We start from the raw sequence: 19,726 nt of genomic DNA on the forward strand, positions 1-19,726 counted from the left end.
GCCCCCCGGGCACTGGGGCAGCAGCAGAGCCATGCGGGATCAGACGGCGTCAGACCGGAGTCCCAGCCCAGATCTGCCAGCGAGCGCCTTCTGTGATGTGCAAATTGTTTCAACCAGTTTCTCTACAGGGTGGAGAAATAAATCTCTATTCCTTTCATTCTAGCACTATGAGATCATATTAATATTAAAAAGGGGCATGCCCAGCTCTAGAATTAGAGCTTGAGACACTTTTCTTTAAAGATCTGATGCATAAATAAAAAAGAGAATTACTATGCCAGCAAGCAAGGCAGTTATGGAGCTAGAGTACCAATTCCTACTACTGTACTAAAGGATTTAACTTGGACAGAATGGGAGCAAATCACTTAAAATCTCATTCACAAAAGGTGCACTGTCAGCTCTCACAGGAACAGAGTCCCAGCTCTGGACTAATTTAAGTGGACAGTAAAGAAGGTAGGACAGTTGTGGCTAATTTCCTGGACAATTTCCAGGTTACATCTGAAATGCCTTGCGACACTCCATCATTTCCACAACTTTTAGGATTTCTCAGCATAAGACAACACCAAATAAACAAAAAGTCCCCACCTGAAAATGTCACCTTATTGCCACTGTGGAAAGGACAAGGTCACACACTACCAGGTTCAATTTTAATTATCTGGGGAAAACATGTGGACAGAAGGAGTTGTGTGAGTTGATGAAAGAATTTGCTGTTCCTTAACCAGCTTGCTTTACCTTGGACGCACTGCTTCCCTCAGTGCTGCCCCAGCTGTCAGAATAAGCACTTCCAGCTCCCTGAGGTTCAGCTGCTGAGCGCTTTTGATATCCCTCTGATGAAAGGCTCTGTGCGTGGCTGTTCCCCTCAGCCCACATCTTCTCCTTCACTTGGGTTACTGGAAGTGAGTTAATGTTTATTAAAGGAGAAAAAGCACAACGCAAAGAAGTGAGGAGTGCCTTTTATTAAAGCTAATTTCTGAGGCCAACCTGCACTTCCCACTGCTGGCAAAGAGGCTCAGTGCTATTGCCTCTGTTTGCTGCAGCTGTTTAAATAAAGAACAAAACCTTTCCCTGGGTACTGATAAAGCCAAGGAGATAACTATTCATAGCATGCAATCTGGGAGAGCCTATATTTCACATCTTTCTTACTCCAATTGCAAACACAAAAATATTTCCTTCATTTTTTTTCTTTAGAAAGAAACCATTTTCCAGTCAAAGCCAATGAGATGATGATACAAAATGCCAATTAAAACAGCCAATGCAATCCACATGCTGAGCAGTGAGAGGGAAGGAAGTTCACACTGACCAAATAAATGTCTTTGGAAGCTACTTAACACTTACTTGGGCAAAACTTTCTGTAGGAAAGGAAGTTTGGGTGCCTACCTGGCAGGTAACACCAGAACCAGCACAAAGCTTAGTACCCACAAGATCTTGGGTATGATACTTAAAACTTTCCTACCGACAAACGCTGGGCAAGGGAGAATTCACATGAGCTGCTTCCTCTTTATAAATGATTATGTAAAAGGCTGGCCTAGCTTTTGATATATGTTTAACCATAAAAGTCCACTAACAAATATTTTTAACTGCTTTGATGTAAAGAATAATGGCAATGATCATCTGCATGCAGCAGAAAGTGTTTCACTAGGAAAGGACTGTTCATTATCAGCAAGCAGCACAGACCAAATGAACCAGATGATTCATTAAAAATAATAACCCATCAAAGCTGGCTGGTTTAGGATAAAAAAATGAACCAAAGGCATTGTTTCTGTGCTCCAGTGGCTGTTTCAGAAGAGAACAGAGGCTTAAATATTCATTACTTTTACAGAAAGGTATGCTAATGCTGTGCAGAAGCAATTTGGTAATAGAAAGCCAAGACTTGCAAACTGCTAATTTTACTCCAGCTCAGTTTCCAGTTCCTTTTTTCCCCCTAAACCTGACTTAGGAAATCAGGTTTGTGGTTCAAGAGCATGTCAGACCACACCTCTGCCAGCCCTCTGGGTGCAGGTGGATGGGTGATAAAGAAAAATGCTAAGTGTGAGGTGACCCTGGGCTAGAAGCAGAGAGAGGAGAGAGACAAGGACACAGCCTGGGTGTCCCAGCAACCCCAAAGCACCACCAGGTTTGCAAAAGGGAAGCTGGTATAGAAGTCCTGCCGCACAGACAAAAGAAAGCCATTTTGAGCTGCAACACCATCTAAAATCCAGAAATGACCATGAATTCAAAGCTTTTTCCCTGAATAGTTGCATTTCTGAGAGGATCCAGGACACAACTTTTCATAGTAATGAAGCTCAAAAATACACAGCTCCAAAGAGCCTAGAACTTATCAAGGACAGAAGGAATGATGCCACTGTGAACTTGTGAGAAAGTCCACCGGCCTTTGTTCTGACTCTCCAGGCTCTAACACCCTCAATCACCCTACATCTCTCACTGTTGCAGGATCACTGCTTTGAAAGTGAGATGTTCCCAGGCATCAGAGAGGAGATGAAAACAGCATTTTAAGTAACCTAACACAACATCCTAAAGGAAAAATCAAGTGTTCTTAGCTACACAAACAATGGTTTAATCTACCCAAGCCCCCTATAAATGTATGACATTAATTTGAAAGGGTGCAGGCAGGTATGTTATTCAGTTAAGATTAAAACTAAAATGTAATTATAAGGTTAAAATATACATATATATGTATATAGAATAACAGTATGGGATGATAAAAACCGTATGTGGTTGCCTTCTGGTTTCTGACACTTGAGTTATCTATGTTAAGACTTTAATATAAATTATCAAATTATTCCAACTACTCTCATTTTTCTGATAAATACTCAATTAAATATCCCTGTATCTCTTTCAAGTCCATCAAAAAGGGGTTTTTCACTCCCTTCCTGGCCCAGTATCTCCAGCACATAAAAAAGACAACAGTGAACATACCTCAGGCTCTTCTTCCTCCAAACCAGGTTCTTTGCAGCCTTGGTTTTGCTGGTACTGGGAAAGACCTTTTAGCAGAACCTGGAGCTGGGTAAGGATTAGCAACCTGACTGCAAAGCACTGAGAAACATCACCCAAATAGCAGAAAGAAAAAAGAGAACATGTCTTCCAGACACATGCAGAATCTTTTTCATTTGCAGCAAGAGCAGAAATTATTTCCAGCAGGAGGAAGCTGTACAATCAGCAGTGTCTTGGTGTCAGCTGCAGAGCTGCAAACTCTCATCAGGACCTGGGTTACACCACCAACTCTAATGCTCCTGGATGTGAATCATCTCCTTAACCTCAATGAGGATATCCACAGTCATAAGTAAATGTCACTGAGATTTTTCTAAATTACTTCACATAAAATCATAGACCACAGAATATGCTGAGTTGGAAGGGACTCACAAGGATCATCAAAGTCCAGCTCCTGGCCCTGCACAGGACACCCCAACAATCCCACCCTGCACGTGGGAACATTGTTCAAATGCTTCTTGAGCTCTGCCAGGCTTGAGTGTAGTGACCACTTCCCTGAGGAGCCTGTTCCAGTGCCCAAGCACCCTCTGGGTGAAAAACCTATTCCTGATACCCAACCTAAACCCTCCCTGCCACAACTTCAGGCCATTCCTACAGTCCTGTCACTGGCCCCCAGGGAGAAGAGATCAGTGCCTGCCCCTCCTGTTCCACTCACAAGGAAGTTGTAGCTGCAGTGAGGTCTCCCCTCAGTCTCCTCTTTTCCAGGCTGGATAGACACAGTGCCCTCAGCCGCTCCTCGTACAGCTTCCCCTCAAAGCCCTTCACCATCCTCATGGACTCCCCTCTGGATGTTCTCTAACACCTTTATATCTTTTTTATATTGCAGTGCCCAAAACTGTCCCCAGCACCTGAGGAGGGGCTGCCCCAGGTCAGAGCAGAGCAGAACAATCCCCTCCTGTGCCTGGCTGGCAATGCTGTGCCTGGTGCATCTCAAGGACATGGCTGGCCCTCCTGGCTGCCAGGGCACTGCTGACTCAGTGTCTGTGGTCACACTGATCTTAAGAATGATGAAAGAAAATGGCTTATAAATTTATTTTACACATCTAAAAAAGATAAGCATTAAATAAAAAAGGTATGTTTCTTTAGCTCATTATCATTTAAATTTAAAAAGCAGTATGAACAAGCACTATGAAATTAAAAATTATCTTAAAATAAGAATTAACTTGGGTATCACTAACACATGAACACCAGTGTGTTGCCCTTGCACACAAGCAAGGCCTGATTTTGAAACATGTATGCATGAAGATGTGTACACGTTTCTATATGAACTTCACCCAAGAGCAATGTCTGCACATCCAGGTGGAAATATATAAATCTAAATATATAAAAACAATCTTCATTTTTCCCCAAAATGAAATGCATGATGACTTGTATCCACAACATGGGCTAGAAAGAAATGTTCATATCAAAACTACACAAGCAGAAACTATAGTTATTTTGAAACTTCTCTGAAAAAGTGGGCCTCAAATCATCAGCTATTAATCCCGGTTCAAGATTTATTTTAAATAACCTCAATTTGCTTTATTGTTGTAAAGATCAAGTAAGTAACCACAAACTTTCTAATATAGAGAAAGGGTTAATTTTTACTAAAATAAACTACATGTTCAGAAACAAGCAAGATACCAAATAACTGTAGCTGCTAACAGATCACACAAGGGGTTTTACCTTTTGCTGTCACCAGCTGATAGGACTTTTTAATACCAGTGAATATGCATAAATCTAAAATTTTGCTTAGTAAATATTATTTTATAAGAGGTATTTCTTTCTATAAATATGACGCTGATTTGTGCAATAATAATGTCTAATTCCTAAAGACTTAAAAGGATTATCATTACTAAAGTTCCAAATGACTAAGATCCTTAGTTAACAAAATTTTCTTAACGTTCTCTAATTTTGATTTTGTATTTATATTATTTTCCATCATTTTGAATCGCTACCTACTATTTGCTTATGCAGAAACTTGGCTGACCACCTGTGCCATCAAGGTAATATTTCAGATTGTGACTTTTTAAGCCTTCGCAGTTTTAACTTCCTGAGACCATTTTCCACTTCTTTTTTTCTTTTTTGGGAAAGCTCCTCTGAAGACACAGGGTGCAGTTCTAGACACGATGTTGGCACTGCAGGCAACTCTTCAGTGGCTGTGCTTGGCTCATTTTGGCTTGCCTGCACTCCACTGCTGATCGCTGACAGAGACCAGGAGGGGTTTTTTCTCAATGATTTCTTGTCAGCCACAGTCTTTGTCATGTCTTGCTTTGAAAACAGCCTGGAATTAAGGGGTGTCTTCTCCTCCAGGAACGGACCCAAACAATTATCATCACATTTACTAATTTCTGTATTGATAGAAGTTAAAGGAGTCCCTTCGGAGGACACTTTTGTGAAATACTCCAACTCTTCCTCTGAACCACAGGTCTTTAGCTGAGCCTGTGTTTTGGTCACTCTCTGACTTTGTTTTGGAGCCGGCAGCGCTGACTCAGAGCTGCAAGGAGGGTTCTCGAGTAGAAGACTCGTCTCCAACCACTCCAGAGAGTGAGGTTTTTGCTGGCTGCGAACATCATCTGGCTGTCTCTGATTAACACAATTTCTCTGCTCTAACGCAGGAAGCTCCAAGGTGCTCTCAGCTGTGTTTGTGCAGTCTTTCAGCAGGCCTGGACTCCTACGTTTGACATCAGACCAAGCACTGAGGGAAGTCTGACAGTCGTTCTTTCTGTTCTCTGTCTGCAAGTCCCCCAAGCCAAGATACACTTTCTTGGAGTCCTTGCTGATTTGAGGTTTGCTTGCACTACTTCTCCTTGGTTTTGTCCTCTTCACACTGCAATAAAAAGGAATTTTGTTTTTTAAAGAAAAAAGAACCTTTACTGCCTCCACCTACCGTTTTTCCAACTCTGAAACACCACTTGGGCCACCCTCTTTCTGAACATGGAAAAAATCCCTGCATATCATCTTGACAAGCAGCAATGTTTGTCTAGTGTGGATAGTATCAAGCGTTATCCATCTGATTTTCCACTGCACTAGGGGAGAACCCTATTTATTAATGACTAAGCCATGAAGGAGTGAGTTCACACTCTTTTCCAAGAGGCAGAACTGGATTCATTACAGATGTTAAAGGTCAACAGAGCAGAAGTATATTGAATTCCTTTCTGAACCGGCTAGATAAAATAGCATTTCCTAAGTGCCTAAATGATTGCAAACCATTCCCATATATCCACATGCATAATGCATATCTACAGGACAGAGGGGGCAGGTGGGGAGAGGCAGCAAGTGCGTCTCTGTGTGAGAGTTCCTAATCTCTATTTTAGAATGTTCCTCTGGAATTTTTCCCAGGACATTTCAAAGCATTACTTTAAAGTTAACCACCACTCATCTAGTATCAAGCCCATTCATCTGGCAAGGACTTAGGTAATGCAAGTAGATGATATTCTAAAAGGAATTATACAGGAAAATGGGATCACAAGGGAGCTGATGGAGTGTGAGTACATAAACACTCCTCAGCAGTGTGGTACCTATGGATCTGGATTTCACACAGCCCATAAGATGAACGTTATGCCCAAGTACTGAAGCTGCATTTTAAGTCCAAACATGTTACTAGAGATGGCCCCAAGCCGAAACCACTTTCTGCTGCCCAGCTGCTGCCGAGTAACTCCCAGGTCAGTGTATCTAACTCTTCTCAAAGAGGGCTCACCCAAAACAGGTAGAGCTGGCACAGCTCCAAAGCTAATCTAACTTCTAAAGACAACACAGATGAGACAACATGGGTAAAAAGAAAAGTTGCCAGGGCTCACAACAAATCCCTGATTTCACAGGTGATTTGGAGCTGCTGGGAGCTCACGCAAGACCGGATGGTGTCCTGGTACCACATGGAGCAGTAACATGTTCAGCTGATCAGCTCACCCTCCCCATCCATTCCATCACAATTCTTTAATTGTGATCAATGATCCAGATGCTCAAAATTAACAAAAAAAAGTATTCGTGAAGTGTTTTTCACCCAATTCAAGCATCACATATTTATTTTGGCTGAGAGCTTAATTCAAGGAAAAACAGCCTGTTTTGACTCTGCCTAGTGCTATGTGTGATATCTGTGTGGGTTGTAATAGCTTTCTCTATGCTGTAAAAAACAACAACAATCATTTTATGTGCTTATCCACACCACAGCAGTAATCTTTCAGTAATTCAAAACAATCTTTTGTAAAGTAGTTTATATTATTTAAAATTTTATTACATAAGCTAGATTCTACCAAACCAAATTTTACCACTTATAAATTCAAAAGCTTAGAAAGAACAGTGGCATACATTTTTTTCAGGATGTCTTGCTTTATTTGTTCACTCAGTCTAATCTCAAGCTTCTTGTTCTCAGCAGATTCAGTAAAATACTCAGACATCCCACTGGAAAGTTCTTCTTTCTGCTCCAGAAAAAAATACAGGTTTAAAACATGACACATCAAGCTACGATTATTCAACAGAAAGCTTCATTTCTAATACTAAGATTTACAGCTGTTCTTTATTATTTTGATCTGAGCAGTCTAAGAGAAACAATTATTTTTAATCTTTTAATATTTGGGAGTCTAGTCAGTTCCCTCCCCTTGACTCCCAACCAACATATTTTGTATGCTAAAATACACCGCAAACAAACAAGACTGCAATGTAAAGGATGTAGCTTTCCAAACCATCTGAGGAAACTGTTGGCAAATATTTGACATCTTTGTGGCTCAAACTGTGACAAATGCCAGGAATCTCTCTTGCAGACAGGAGCATGCTTGTCAGTTTTTTTTCTAAAGAGACTGACTGGCGCAGTGGTCTATACACTTATTCTCAGAGGAATTCCCATAATTTTCCATACTTACAAAAAAACATACACAGCATTATTTGCTCATTGAACAAGGCAAGGGTTAAAACTTTTAATTCTAACATTTAAACGCTTGCAGCTTGTAGTGGTTGGCTACTACAGGACAACAGGGGAATTCTTTCTGGTCTCAGCTAACAGCAGCACCATCCTTTTATATAATACGAGGTTGGGGCGAGCGGGAGGGAAGGAAAATGCTCTTTTTCATCAAGCTGTGAGCACTTCCTTTCACAAGGAAACAATCTCAATCAGAGAAGGGCCATTTGCTGATTTCACTATTAACTACTACACACTCCAAAAAAATATTATCTCCGAGGCTATGGAGGAGAGGAAAAAGAAGTGGTGAAGAAGAGAAGAGGCTTTGTGCATCTCTTTGTCTTTGACAGCACTTTTCTCCCTCAGCCTCCACGATGCAGCCTCTGACAGGGGCTCCCCAAACACAGAGAGTGCTGCTTTAGCCCATTCCTTGGTGAAGCAAGGGCACTGGAACCAGGTGATATGGAAGAACTGAGGGACACAGAGAAAGCCAGCAGAGGCACAAGGCCAAAGCCTGTACATGACCCCTGCCTGGAACACCCCTCGGGAACCTGTCACTTAGGGGAGATTAAGCCCTGTCCATTTTTATTTCTGTTTTAAAGGAGAGGGTGGGGGGACCTCCATGCTCTTTCCAGAAGAAATAGCCAGTGAAAACAGCTTCCTGTTTTGCTAGCAGAAGGAGCATAGTCAGGCAAAGAAGCAAAGCCATTTTGGCACTTAAAAAACTACAGCTGTTCTGAGCCTTCCTTTCAGAAACAAGTTACACAAGTGTGCGCACTGAGCGATGCATGAAGCTCTGTCCACTCATGGTGCAACGAGTGTGCTTACAGCAGGCAGAAAACACATGGAGCATACATGCAATGTGATCCCAACCTCAGAAATCAAGCTTAACTAGTTTAATCTCAGGGATTAATTGCTGCTTCTGTTCTTGTCGGAGGTAGATTCCCCTAATTTGACTGAATATATTATCATACTTTGTAAGCTATTAAAGACAGGAATACTATTAAGATACTTGAGCATTCTGCTAATTTTAAGAGAAGGCAGAGACTGTAAAGTCTGTAGAAACTGTTTTGATTTCCAGTAACAGTCACACAATTTGGAGGCTGAAGGATCTTGCACAATCATCCTGCATCAAAGCAGCTGGAGAGCACTCATACTTGGCCAGAGAGCCCATCTGAGTTCCTGCTGGGTGGAACCGGGTAAGGTTAATTCTGTTAATCTTCTTCAGTCCCCAACACACCGACCAGGACAGGATCAGCAACCCACTAAGGCAACTCTTGTTGCAATGCGTGGAAAGTAGCCCTTAGTACAAAATCCAGGGGAAGACTGGGGATAAGTCCTGTCCACACGTATGCCCTACTGCAGATAAGCAATAAACCCCAGTTCTAACTTGCATCCGATTCCGAACCCTGCAGGACTGGGATGGTCCTGCCACGGTGTGAGGAGCAAACCCTGCAGAGAGGCAAGGATGACGAAGTCATGGCACTTGTGAGTTGAGTCAGGCCGGAGTTAATGGCCCCAAGTTGCAGGGCTAACACATTCCCTCCCTGCGCTGTCATCAACCCCTTGTTTTGCTTTCAAATAACTTATCACACAAAGCCGTGACAGAAAGGGTTAAGGCATCAAAAAAAGTAAAAATCAAAATGATTTATATGTGAAACACTTCTGAACATGCCCTCTAAGTACAGTAGATTTTCCCCTCGGAACCACACCCTGTAAGTGCTGTATTTTGAGAGCTGAACAATTAACATAAGGCATATGAGTCAGTCTTTGAAAGACTCTGTGGGAACCAGAGAGCCTTTTGCTATTAGGAGTGATGTAAACTCCCTAAGGCTGGAATAAGTCCACAATAGAAGCAAAGAGAGTCATAAATAACAACAATGGGCACTCCATATACTACTAAGACACACAGCCATTATTGGTGATACTTCCTTTATTTTCTTTATTAGACTTAATAATTTTAGTTAATTAAAAAAAAATAAAACACACTGTCTGTTTTGGGAATACTATTTATTTCCTATGGGAACTTCAGGACTTGTTAAAGAAAGAAAAAAAGCTAATCTGCTCTCATCCTGTCTAGTAATCCCAAATTCCTTTTAGGCAGTGAAATAATTAAAGAAAAATATTCCAGCATAAAAGGGAGGACAGCAGAAGCAGACATCATATAAACAATGACACCATGACAGAGAAAAACGTCAAAGCACCGCCAGACTTGCGACTCGACTCTGAAAGAGCTGCAGGGAGTGGGATTGCTGCTAACAAATTAAAACCACATTTCTTGGCAAATTGTTAAAGACAGACATATTTACATTTGTATAGAGACTGGGTGGGCACAAAAGATTAAAATGCTTCTCTAGCCCTTGAACTGCCAAGTTCTATTAGAAATATGTGCTCTTAAAAGCCCAGGGTAAGCTCAGTCCTTTTTGTCACTAAAACTGCAGAGAATGGCCTGCAGAAGTGAAGCTTACAAAGTCTTACCAGCCTACCTGCTCATGACAATGGCCTCCCCAAACCTGATTTTAAGATCCAAAATACTTATCCAAAGAGATGTCTGGGGGAATAAAATCCTCTATCAAAACTTACAGAGAAATACGACTGTTAGGCACTGAACATACTTCCTTTAAGGTTTATCAAATTGATTTTTCTTTTTTTTTGCCATCTTACTCAACTTACTACTCACTCAAGCTGAAAAAGAAACCCTCAAAACTGTAAAAGTGGTCACTGCCATCTCCAGCTCTCTCCCGGACAGCTGAACTCAGCAGTACAGCATTAAATATCTATTAAAGAACTAGCCATGGATGGGCACTTGTGAGGAACCCTTACAACTCATTACCCTGAAGCAGAGTGAAAGCTTTGGCCTTTTCAGCATGACAATATGCTCATACAAATACCCATTTTTTTTCCAGTCTAATACTGGGTTGAAAGAAAACTTTCGAAGTGAACACTGCTGCACCCCTTTCCTACCTCTCCGATGTCATGCTTTCTAGTTGTGTCTTACTCTTCTCAGTGCCACAAGCTTATGTACCAATAAAATAAGACTAAGGGATAATTAAATTTTATGTCTGGTTAACAAAAATAAACCAACCTCATAATAAAAACACACCGTTTTTAAAATGCATTTATCAATGTGGCTCATCAAAAATACTTAATAGAATATATCAACAGGTTCAAGAAATCAATTTTTATATCACAGTGGCAAATGGGAAGGGACTATAAAGATAATAATATAGGCAAAGCTATGAACTAAACTATTATCCCAGGCACACACAATAAAACTAAAATTATTGAAATGATTAAGACAGAAATACTTATTTAGGGGAGCTTTATAGGAGCTTGCAATTGCATGATTTCTCTTAGTGTCATTGTAAGCTGCATCATTAGCTCAACCATCAAAGATAACCTTTAGGTTTCAGAGGTGTCCTAATAGATGACTGACAGATCACAGAGGTCAGACAGGACTCCTTCCAATCTGATAAACAAAAAGGGCTCCTTAAAGCAAGTGAGGAGGCTTGTGAGGGAAGGATAAATCAGATACTACAATCTAACCGATAAAAAAGTGACAGAGACAGGACTTTGGGTCTGGTCTCTTGCCCTCTCCCAACCCACATGAAGGAAAAACTTCCCACAGTTTCAAGATGCAAATTTTTTTGCATTTCCAATGTAGTGATGCATCAGTCCTGGCAGTTCTACTTAGGAACTCCAACCACATCATAAAACACTTGCAGAAGTTTTCCAAGTACAGAAATGGATATTATTCTCAACCTGAAATACAGTTCCTTGATCAGATTTCTGAAATATTGCTCTCTACATTTTAAAGTTGACTGCCCTGCTCTAAAAGTCAGTAAATTCCAGTAAAAACCATTCGGATCATTCCACATTACATTGGAATACTGGTGTTGCCTTTGAAATAGGTATTTTTAAGGAATACTGGTGGTTTTCAAAAATACTCCAATTTCAGTCTTGAAAAGAATGTCACAGCCAGAGCAAACTGCAACTCGCCAGCAGGAGCAGAACTGTTCAACCCACCCATGACCTAGCACAGAAAGTAAAATCAAACTCCTGGATCAGTACAGTCTTCATTATCTACCACCAAAATTCCTTAGAATTTGACACCATGGATCTTAAGTTTTGCTGGTCAGGAGACCCTATGGTCTGTACTATTTAGTCCAAGCACTGGCCCAGTCTATTACAAGCCCCCGTGATACACATTTCACTTTCTCAAAACACAACGTGTGAACCCAAGTTTCTCACTCAATACATAAGTCCTGGCAATTACAAACATTCCAAAGGTCCCCCAGGCATCACCAGATTAGCTTAAAGCATATGACTTCTCTGAAGGAAAAAGCCTTCTTCCTTTTGAAGTGTTTGGTTCAGATTTTAACTGTATTTCATGTATAGGAGGAAGCCCAGATGGTTCTGAGTGTAAGAAATTCAGAGCTCTCTAGATTTGCATTTCAACACTCGCTAAAGAAGAGAAAATAGAAGAATTCCTGCTGTAAATAACATAGAACAAATGAAATGTGATTCTTCCTAAAACCTAAAGCTGCAATGGAGTGTTTTTATAAATTCAACCTATGTGTAACACACAGAGCAAATACTCCCATCACACTTTCTAGAGGCAGAGAAGTGCTCCTGAAACAACCGATTTATTTACATACTGAGCAGCACGTGACACAGGCTGTGTGCATTTGCTTGAAGGCAAGAAGTGCTAAAATTAATGTTAAGTAATTGAGCTATTAATCATTCTGATTTTATACACTGATGCTACAAGACTCAGATTCTATCTTCAGAGAAAGTATCCACTGATAAGAAATGCAGGAGTAGACAACAGCTTTTCAACCAAAATAACTTCTCTCAGTGACACTGAAGAAAAATTTAAAGCATATTAACAGTCAATTTTTACCTTTTTAAAGGAAGCCAATGCCTTATAAGCATGCATCTTCAGCCATCAATTCCCATCAATTTTATGTTCTTGACTCCAGTAGTTATGAAAGAGGACATGCATGCAAGACACACATTTCATACTTGAAAGAGATTTTTATAAAATAAAGGCCTGCTGTAAATAACATAGAACAAATGAAATGTGATTCTTCCTAAAACCTAAAGCTGCAATGGAGTGTTTTTATAAATTCAACCTATGTGTAACACACAGAGCAAATACTCCCATCACACTTTCTAGAGGCAGAGAAGTGCTCCTGAAACAACCGATTTATTTACATACTGAGCAGCACGTGACACAGGCTGTGTGCATTTGCTTGAAGGCAAGAAGTGCTAAAATTAATGTTAAGTAATTGAGCTATTAATCATTCTGATTTTATACACTGATGCTACAAGACTCAGATTCTATCTTCAGAGAAAGTATCCACTGATAAGAAATGCAGGAGTAGACAACAGCTTTTCAACCAAAATAACTTCTCTCAGTGACACTGAAGAAAAATTTAAAGCATATTAACAGTCAATTTTTACCTTTTTAAAGGAAGCCAATGCCTTATAAGCATGCATCTTCAGCCATCAATTCCCATCAATTTTATGTTCTTGACTCCAGTAGTTATGAAAGAGGACATGCATGCAAGACACACATTTCATACTTGAAAGAGATTTTTATAAAATAAAGGAATAGCAATTTTATGTGGTGCTCGACCCCTTTCTCCAACTTACAAACCATGAGCCAATATCTGAGACAGGCCTGGCATGAGGATCCTCTGTGTGCCTACCAAATCTCACTGGGCATCAGGGCCAACCAGTGCAGATGCCCATCAGCATCACCCACCAGCAACACTGAAGCGAACTTTGCATTTGCCCTTGCAGACAAAGCATGGGTTATATGACATTAGAGAATACTCCTTAGAGTACATGATGTATACAATGTGATTCAGATGCTCAACACTTTTAATACTTACAGGAAAATAATCTGGGAAAAAATACATCAATTTTATGCTCTTTTGTTCTTTTTATGCAATTACAATACACAGTAACAACTGGAGGAGATCTTGTAAAGAATAACTAATACTCTTGATCTTGCTGGTTATACAGAAGCAAAAAATGTAAAACAAGAACTGCACAGCTCAGGAAATAATTACTGTGCAACAATTTAATGTTTTAGCTTGGTTTCCAAAACAAACACCAGTACCACCACCCCAAAAGCTCCCAAGATTTCTGAGCTCACACTGGGGATCTGTCCCTCCAAATAATTTCAAATCATTACAAATTGTTCAAAAATCCTGCCATGAACTTTACACCATCATATATTTCAGTTTCCTGTTCAGTCAAGTTATGAACTTCCTATTACTTCTAAGAGATTTCTGCTGAAGGCTGATTGCTCTTTAAAACAATTTTTTAAAATCCTGTCAAATAGTCTTTGCCCAACAGGAATTTCAAGAATTATTGTCAAAATCTGAAGTAAGTTAAACCTTTTCAAGTCCTAGAGCCATCAAAATCTCACAGATGCACCACAGCTAAATAGAACTTTTAGCTCCCTGACGCTTTAACATGATCTCTGCCAGCCCTCCCCCTGCCCCTCTGCCAGGGGTGCCCATCCTCTCCAAGTCTGCAGAGAGGAAGGAGCAGAGGATCAGCTCAAATCCACATGAAACACCAGCATAAGCTGTGACAGCAAGAGTGAGAGGGGAGAGGAAAATGAGGGAGGTGAAAGGATGATGACAGATGATAATATCTTAAATAACCACAAGGCTTTTACAAATGGGAACTTGTGAACGCTGCTAAGTAGTTAGATCTAAATCAACTGGAGCACTCATATAAGAAGCAACTACCAAAATGAGTAAAAGATTGCTCAATTTGTCCCTACTTTTTGAAGATTGGTTCATATGGAAATCATTTTATGAGCTTAATCATTTATACTGCAACTACAGGACCATCTGTATTTCTGCTCTGCTTCACCTGATTTTGTATAATGAGGTACACTTTTATTGAGGATGTATTCCACTTACTGTTGGCTTTAAGGCAATAAATAAGACTTTTTATTTCATTCCATATATACTCTAATATTCTGTCTGCTTTTCAGATAAATAATGCTACGATGCTACAAAGTTCCTTGCAGCAATATCTTGGCCTTTTTCCAGCAATCCCGCAGTTAATTCACTCAGCAGTTTGCATGAGCACTGCAATTGCTCTTTTCACTAAAAATACTGTGCATTTATCAACAGATTATTTTCATTTACAGCCCTAGTGCCCCTCTACCCAGCTCTGGGAGGTTTCTCTGAAATGCTCCAAAGCCTTCTCTAGTCTTGACTAATTGAAATAATTGTGTCAGTTTTCATTTCATCATTTGTTCACTTTTCTGGATAGTTAACGCAGCAGACAGCTGTGAGACTTTTGCCATGCAGAAAATAAATCAGTTTGGAAGCTATAAGAAGAAACTCCGACAAGTTCAGACAAATCTCACTGAGGCAATTCACAGCATCACTGCTCTCAGGTCTCCTCCCTCTCCTTTTGCAGGAGGTTCCTGCCCCACGCAGAGCTGGAAGGAGGGAGCACACACATGCCCCAGCTGCTCCCACCCGCAATTCAGTGCGCTAGCCGAAAATCCAGGGAAGTTTGGTGTGCATGAATCTGCAGGACTGTGATACACAGCAAGATGAGATGCAGGCACACAGCCCTTTTGGCAACGCTGCTGCAGGAGTGGTAATCTCCAAGGAGAAGAGGCAGACAGCTGGAACAAAAGGGAATATTGTAAAGCTGCTGTAGCTTTCTTTTTATAACCGAGTCAAAGCCTTCAGGATCATTACTCTGAGATGTAGTTTCTCAGGGACAGCAGCCTAATGATTCAAGCTAATTTAAAGCTAGACCAACAATGAAAGGAAAGTCTCAGCCTTACCCAACACGTGGTCCTGCCAAGGATCAACACTGAAGGGATCTGGCTGAAAGTGAACCACACAAACGGCAACAAAAAACCAAAACAAAACCACCTCTTGGCTTCAGAGGGATCACTGAATGAGCCCAGCTCCCCACACATGCCAGCACTGACAGGCACTGAAGACAAGAATGCCCAGGGAAGCAAAGGCAGGAGGAGAACAGAACATGAAGGATGAATGAAAAAAAAGTGACAGAAGCTTGAAGTGGCGAAAGTGAAAGCTCACCAAAGCAGTTCTTTGCCTGTTTCACTAATGTGGTATTAGGATAAAGTTCATTAGTCTGCAGTTTCCCCTCTCTACCTTTTTGAAAGAAGTAGTGAACCCTGCTCATATCTACCAACTACAGCGTAATATTTTTATCCTGTTTCCTGTAATGACTGAAAAGAATTCAGCACATTATCTAAAATCCCAGAAAACTAGATTTTATAAAAATTTAAAAAGGATAGTGACATAAAAAAACCAGCAACAAGACAAATATTACAACAAATGTAACATTAAGGTGTTGTGGATGTTACTTCCAAACCCTCTCAGCCGCTACCTAAAGGGTGCTTCTGCTCCATTCATCCAAATCCTAGCTGCTTGCTCCTGCAACATTTTTTTTTTACATCACAATTGGCAAGCGTGTGGGTACAGGATGAGTTGGTTCAATGAACTGACATGATGGAAAACTAATCCTCCAATGAAAAACAGAAACTTCACAAATAAATAATTTTCTGCTAGATCAAGTCAATGAACTAATTCATTCTCAACTGAAGAATCACTTGGTCCATTGTAACCAGAAAGGAAAGGAGTATGTGGCTGGATGTAGAGGGGACGTGGACTGACCTTCTCAGTAGTAGCCCACCAGCACAGCAGTTTCACTATAATATTTTATACACATATATAGATAAACACACACATGCCAAGTACTTACAGTGTGATTTGTGCAATTCTATTTCACAGCATTTCCTTCTTCCCCTACCCAATCTGATATCACTTAACAATAAGTCTTTAAAGCATTTAAGATAACTAAATTCCACATAAAGTCTTGTACTAATCTTTACAAATTGCTGCTATCTGAAGTTTTCATTCTACATTCCAATAGACACACCATTCCAGCAGCACACACCCCAGTGGGACAAGTCTCCTGTTAATTACAGCTAAGTTTCATGTTTGCATGAAAGAACCAGAAGCCTCTTGCCAGCATAATCAAAACCCAAGCAAACCCTGCCACTAATGCTCTTAAGAGTTCTAAGAATGAGAATTCTCTAATGCTCCTGAAGTATATTACAATGACACAATTTACAAATCGCACATGTATGAAGATGAAATAGTTTTATTTCCCTGCTGGGGATTTAAAAAGCACTGGGCACATCTTTAGCACTTTTCTTCTCCGTGTGCACCTATGAGGGGTTTTTTTATTTGGTTTGGTTTTTAAAGAGCAATATTCTGATGGAAAAAGATCTTTATTTTTGTACGACTGTCTCTGTAACTTAACAAGGCTCAGTGGAAACCCTGAGACCCTTTTAATCAAGCCAGGATCTCTTACTCCCCACTTTCTTTTCTGATTTCAAAGAGTAATTTCAAATTTCCACTTTAATACCATCTTTAGCTTAACCTCCTTCATGCTTTTCCTAGAAGTGCTTCCTCTCATAGATTCTGGTATAAAGCCGATGTGGTTATCAATGAATACTCCATTGTTTGCACATTTTCAAATGCTCATAAGCCTTCCACCCATTTCCATTTCCACTTTTATCTGTTTCTCCAGATAACCCATTTCCAATTTTCCATTTCAGCTCTCTACATAATAATAATCGAGAAAATGTCGTCACTGACAAAGATGACTAATCTCTCCAGAGCTCTTATATATTTCCCTGGGCTTCCTCTTCTGCCATGTTCCCAAAACTGTCTTCTTTTTCAAGCTAAAACTATTCAAGATTACAAACATAGTTTGGTAAAACAGGAAACAATAGTTTCATGTTTAAACTTAGCATTAATCAGCCAGCCTATTCTTCCATCTTTTCCTTAAGACTTTCAATTTGCTTATGTAATTTCAATAACTTGCTATATTGTTTCTTTAACAGGGATTTCCCTTCTTCCAAAATGCTTACTACTGCCTGCAGCCTGAGTTTTAAACATAACCACAGACACACCCATTTATAAATACATCATAGAAAATTAAGGGTCGATAGATTTTCTTGTATTTTATTTAATCTCTGCTCCTTAGAGGCACTCTCAAATATTTTATTAGTTTATGCTTAGAGCTAATTTGACAGACTGTCTAATCCACTCTAACCTTAGTCTTACATGAGGCATCATTGAAGGATTCAAATTGGTTCTCCCAGTAACTGATGCTGAGGTTTGTGCTTGTGAATATCTCAGAAGCAATCTAATTATACTCTTTCCTAAGGTGCAGGACATGAAAATTTCATTTCATAGCTGGCTACATCCCCTGAAACTCATGGTTTAAGCACAGCCTATTTCAGAGATACACAGAACAGCCTAAAAAGCAGTGAAAAGGCAAAGACTAAAGGGCTGAAGACAGGTGAAGGAAGAGAGCTGTGGTGAGTGGAGGCAACGTGCACCAGGCTGACATAGAACTGGTTCCAAGTAATGGGAAAGGGGAGCACTGAGCCTGATTTGTCTTGACAGAGCTCAGGAACGAAAGCTTGACCCAGACCATAAACCAGCATAAAAACAGTTTAAAAAAAATAAATAATCACCAAGTCTTGACTAAGTCAATCACAGTCACAGCAACACAGGAAAGTGACAAAGTCTCCATTAATGTATAGTCAACTGCTTTTGCAAAACACAAATATGCCCTCAAATCCAAGGGTGTGAGCTGATTAAAGGTTTAACAGAACTTGCATCCAACACTGTGGCACTATTCAAACCCAAACAACATACAGAAGAAAACAAAACACAGCCTCATTTCCAGCCCCTGACAGAATCTGCTGAGTGTATCAACAGAAAGGTCTTCTGGGTGGTCTTTTGTAGGGCAGAGTTTAGAATTCCAGCCTACTCACGGCTCAACTGCATGGAGAAAAGCAGACACACACAAAGTGCAGATCCTTTGCCTTTCTTCTGGAATGCCAAAAACTTGAGAAACTCTCAGTGGCAATCAAACACTCCCCCAGTTTGGCAAAGTACTCAACTGGAGTATATGACAAATCTGGTACTAACATGCTGTAGGAATACCAGAACAACAAAACAGTCTGGAGTGGACCCTTTAAGAGAGAGGGAATTAAACAGATGCTCCAAAACATTTGCTGAGGGTCTGCTCTCATCTTGCCAAGTTCTTCAAATCAGGGAAGATGCTTAGGGGTAACTTTCTCTTACTCTCTCTCCAACACATTACACTGGCCATCCCAGCCAGATCTGTGCACACGCATTGCATCTGTAAGCAAAGCAAACTCTCAAGACTTTATTTCTGATTAGGTTATCAGCCTACTAAGAGATATTTTCTTTTTAAATATAAAAGTGTTTTAACTTGCCTTTTAAACAACAAGGAGTTTCCACAGATCAAGATCCAATTTTGAAACAGTAAAGCCAAAGTCCCTAACATCAAATTTTTAAATTTGCCTTCTCCTTCCGACACAGAATCATGTGAAAAACTAACGAAAACTTCTCAGCTCTCATTTTATGGAAAGATTAAAAATACCAGATGAGGGAATTGGATATTTCATAAGAGTTACTTAAGCAAGAAGAAAAACCCATTATTATTTCTCAGTCAAAATGCAGAGATAGACTTTTCTACTTAAAGCATTAAGTAGTTTTCAAGACAAAACTGAAGAAGTAATACTTTTCAAAATAGCAAAGTACGTCTAGAGCAGAGAGATAATCTTTTCTGAGAGTGCAAAAAACGTTTGCTTGATTCTTTGACATTTAAGGGTATGTACCAAACTAGGAATTGAAACAAGAAAATCTGCATTTAGCATTACAAATATGAACACCCTGCCTGGTATAAAAAAAAAAAAAAAAAAAGAGCAAAAGAAGAAAAAAAAAACCCTTTTTTTAA

The 19,726-nt window shown here is 40.1% G+C and overlaps 1 protein-coding gene across 3 annotated transcripts in view; it reads right to left on the reverse strand.

Moving 5' to 3' along the window:
* Window positions 1-3,998: 3,998 nt before the first annotated feature.
* SLX4IP (SLX4 interacting protein) overlaps window positions 3,999-19,726 on the reverse strand; it is a 73,641-nt gene continuing 57,913 nt past the window's right edge. For all 3 annotated transcript variants that reach the window (XM_017745327.1, XM_017745326.1, XM_017745325.1), the window contains 2 exons: window positions 7,273-7,382; window positions 3,999-5,794 (listed from right to left, as the gene is read on the reverse strand). In XM_017745327.1, coding sequence (XP_017600816.1) covers window positions 4,966-5,794; window positions 7,273-7,382 — 939 coding nt within the window. In that variant the 3' untranslated portion in view covers window positions 3,999-4,965. The remainder of the gene's footprint in view (window positions 5,795-7,272; window positions 7,383-19,726) is intronic.

This window comes from Corvus brachyrhynchos, unplaced genomic scaffold (genome assembly GCF_000691975.1).
Source record: "Corvus brachyrhynchos isolate BGI_N302 unplaced genomic scaffold, ASM69197v1 scaffold69, whole genome shotgun sequence".
In the NCBI taxonomy this organism is placed as follows: Eukaryota; Metazoa; Chordata; class Aves; order Passeriformes; family Corvidae; genus Corvus; species Corvus brachyrhynchos.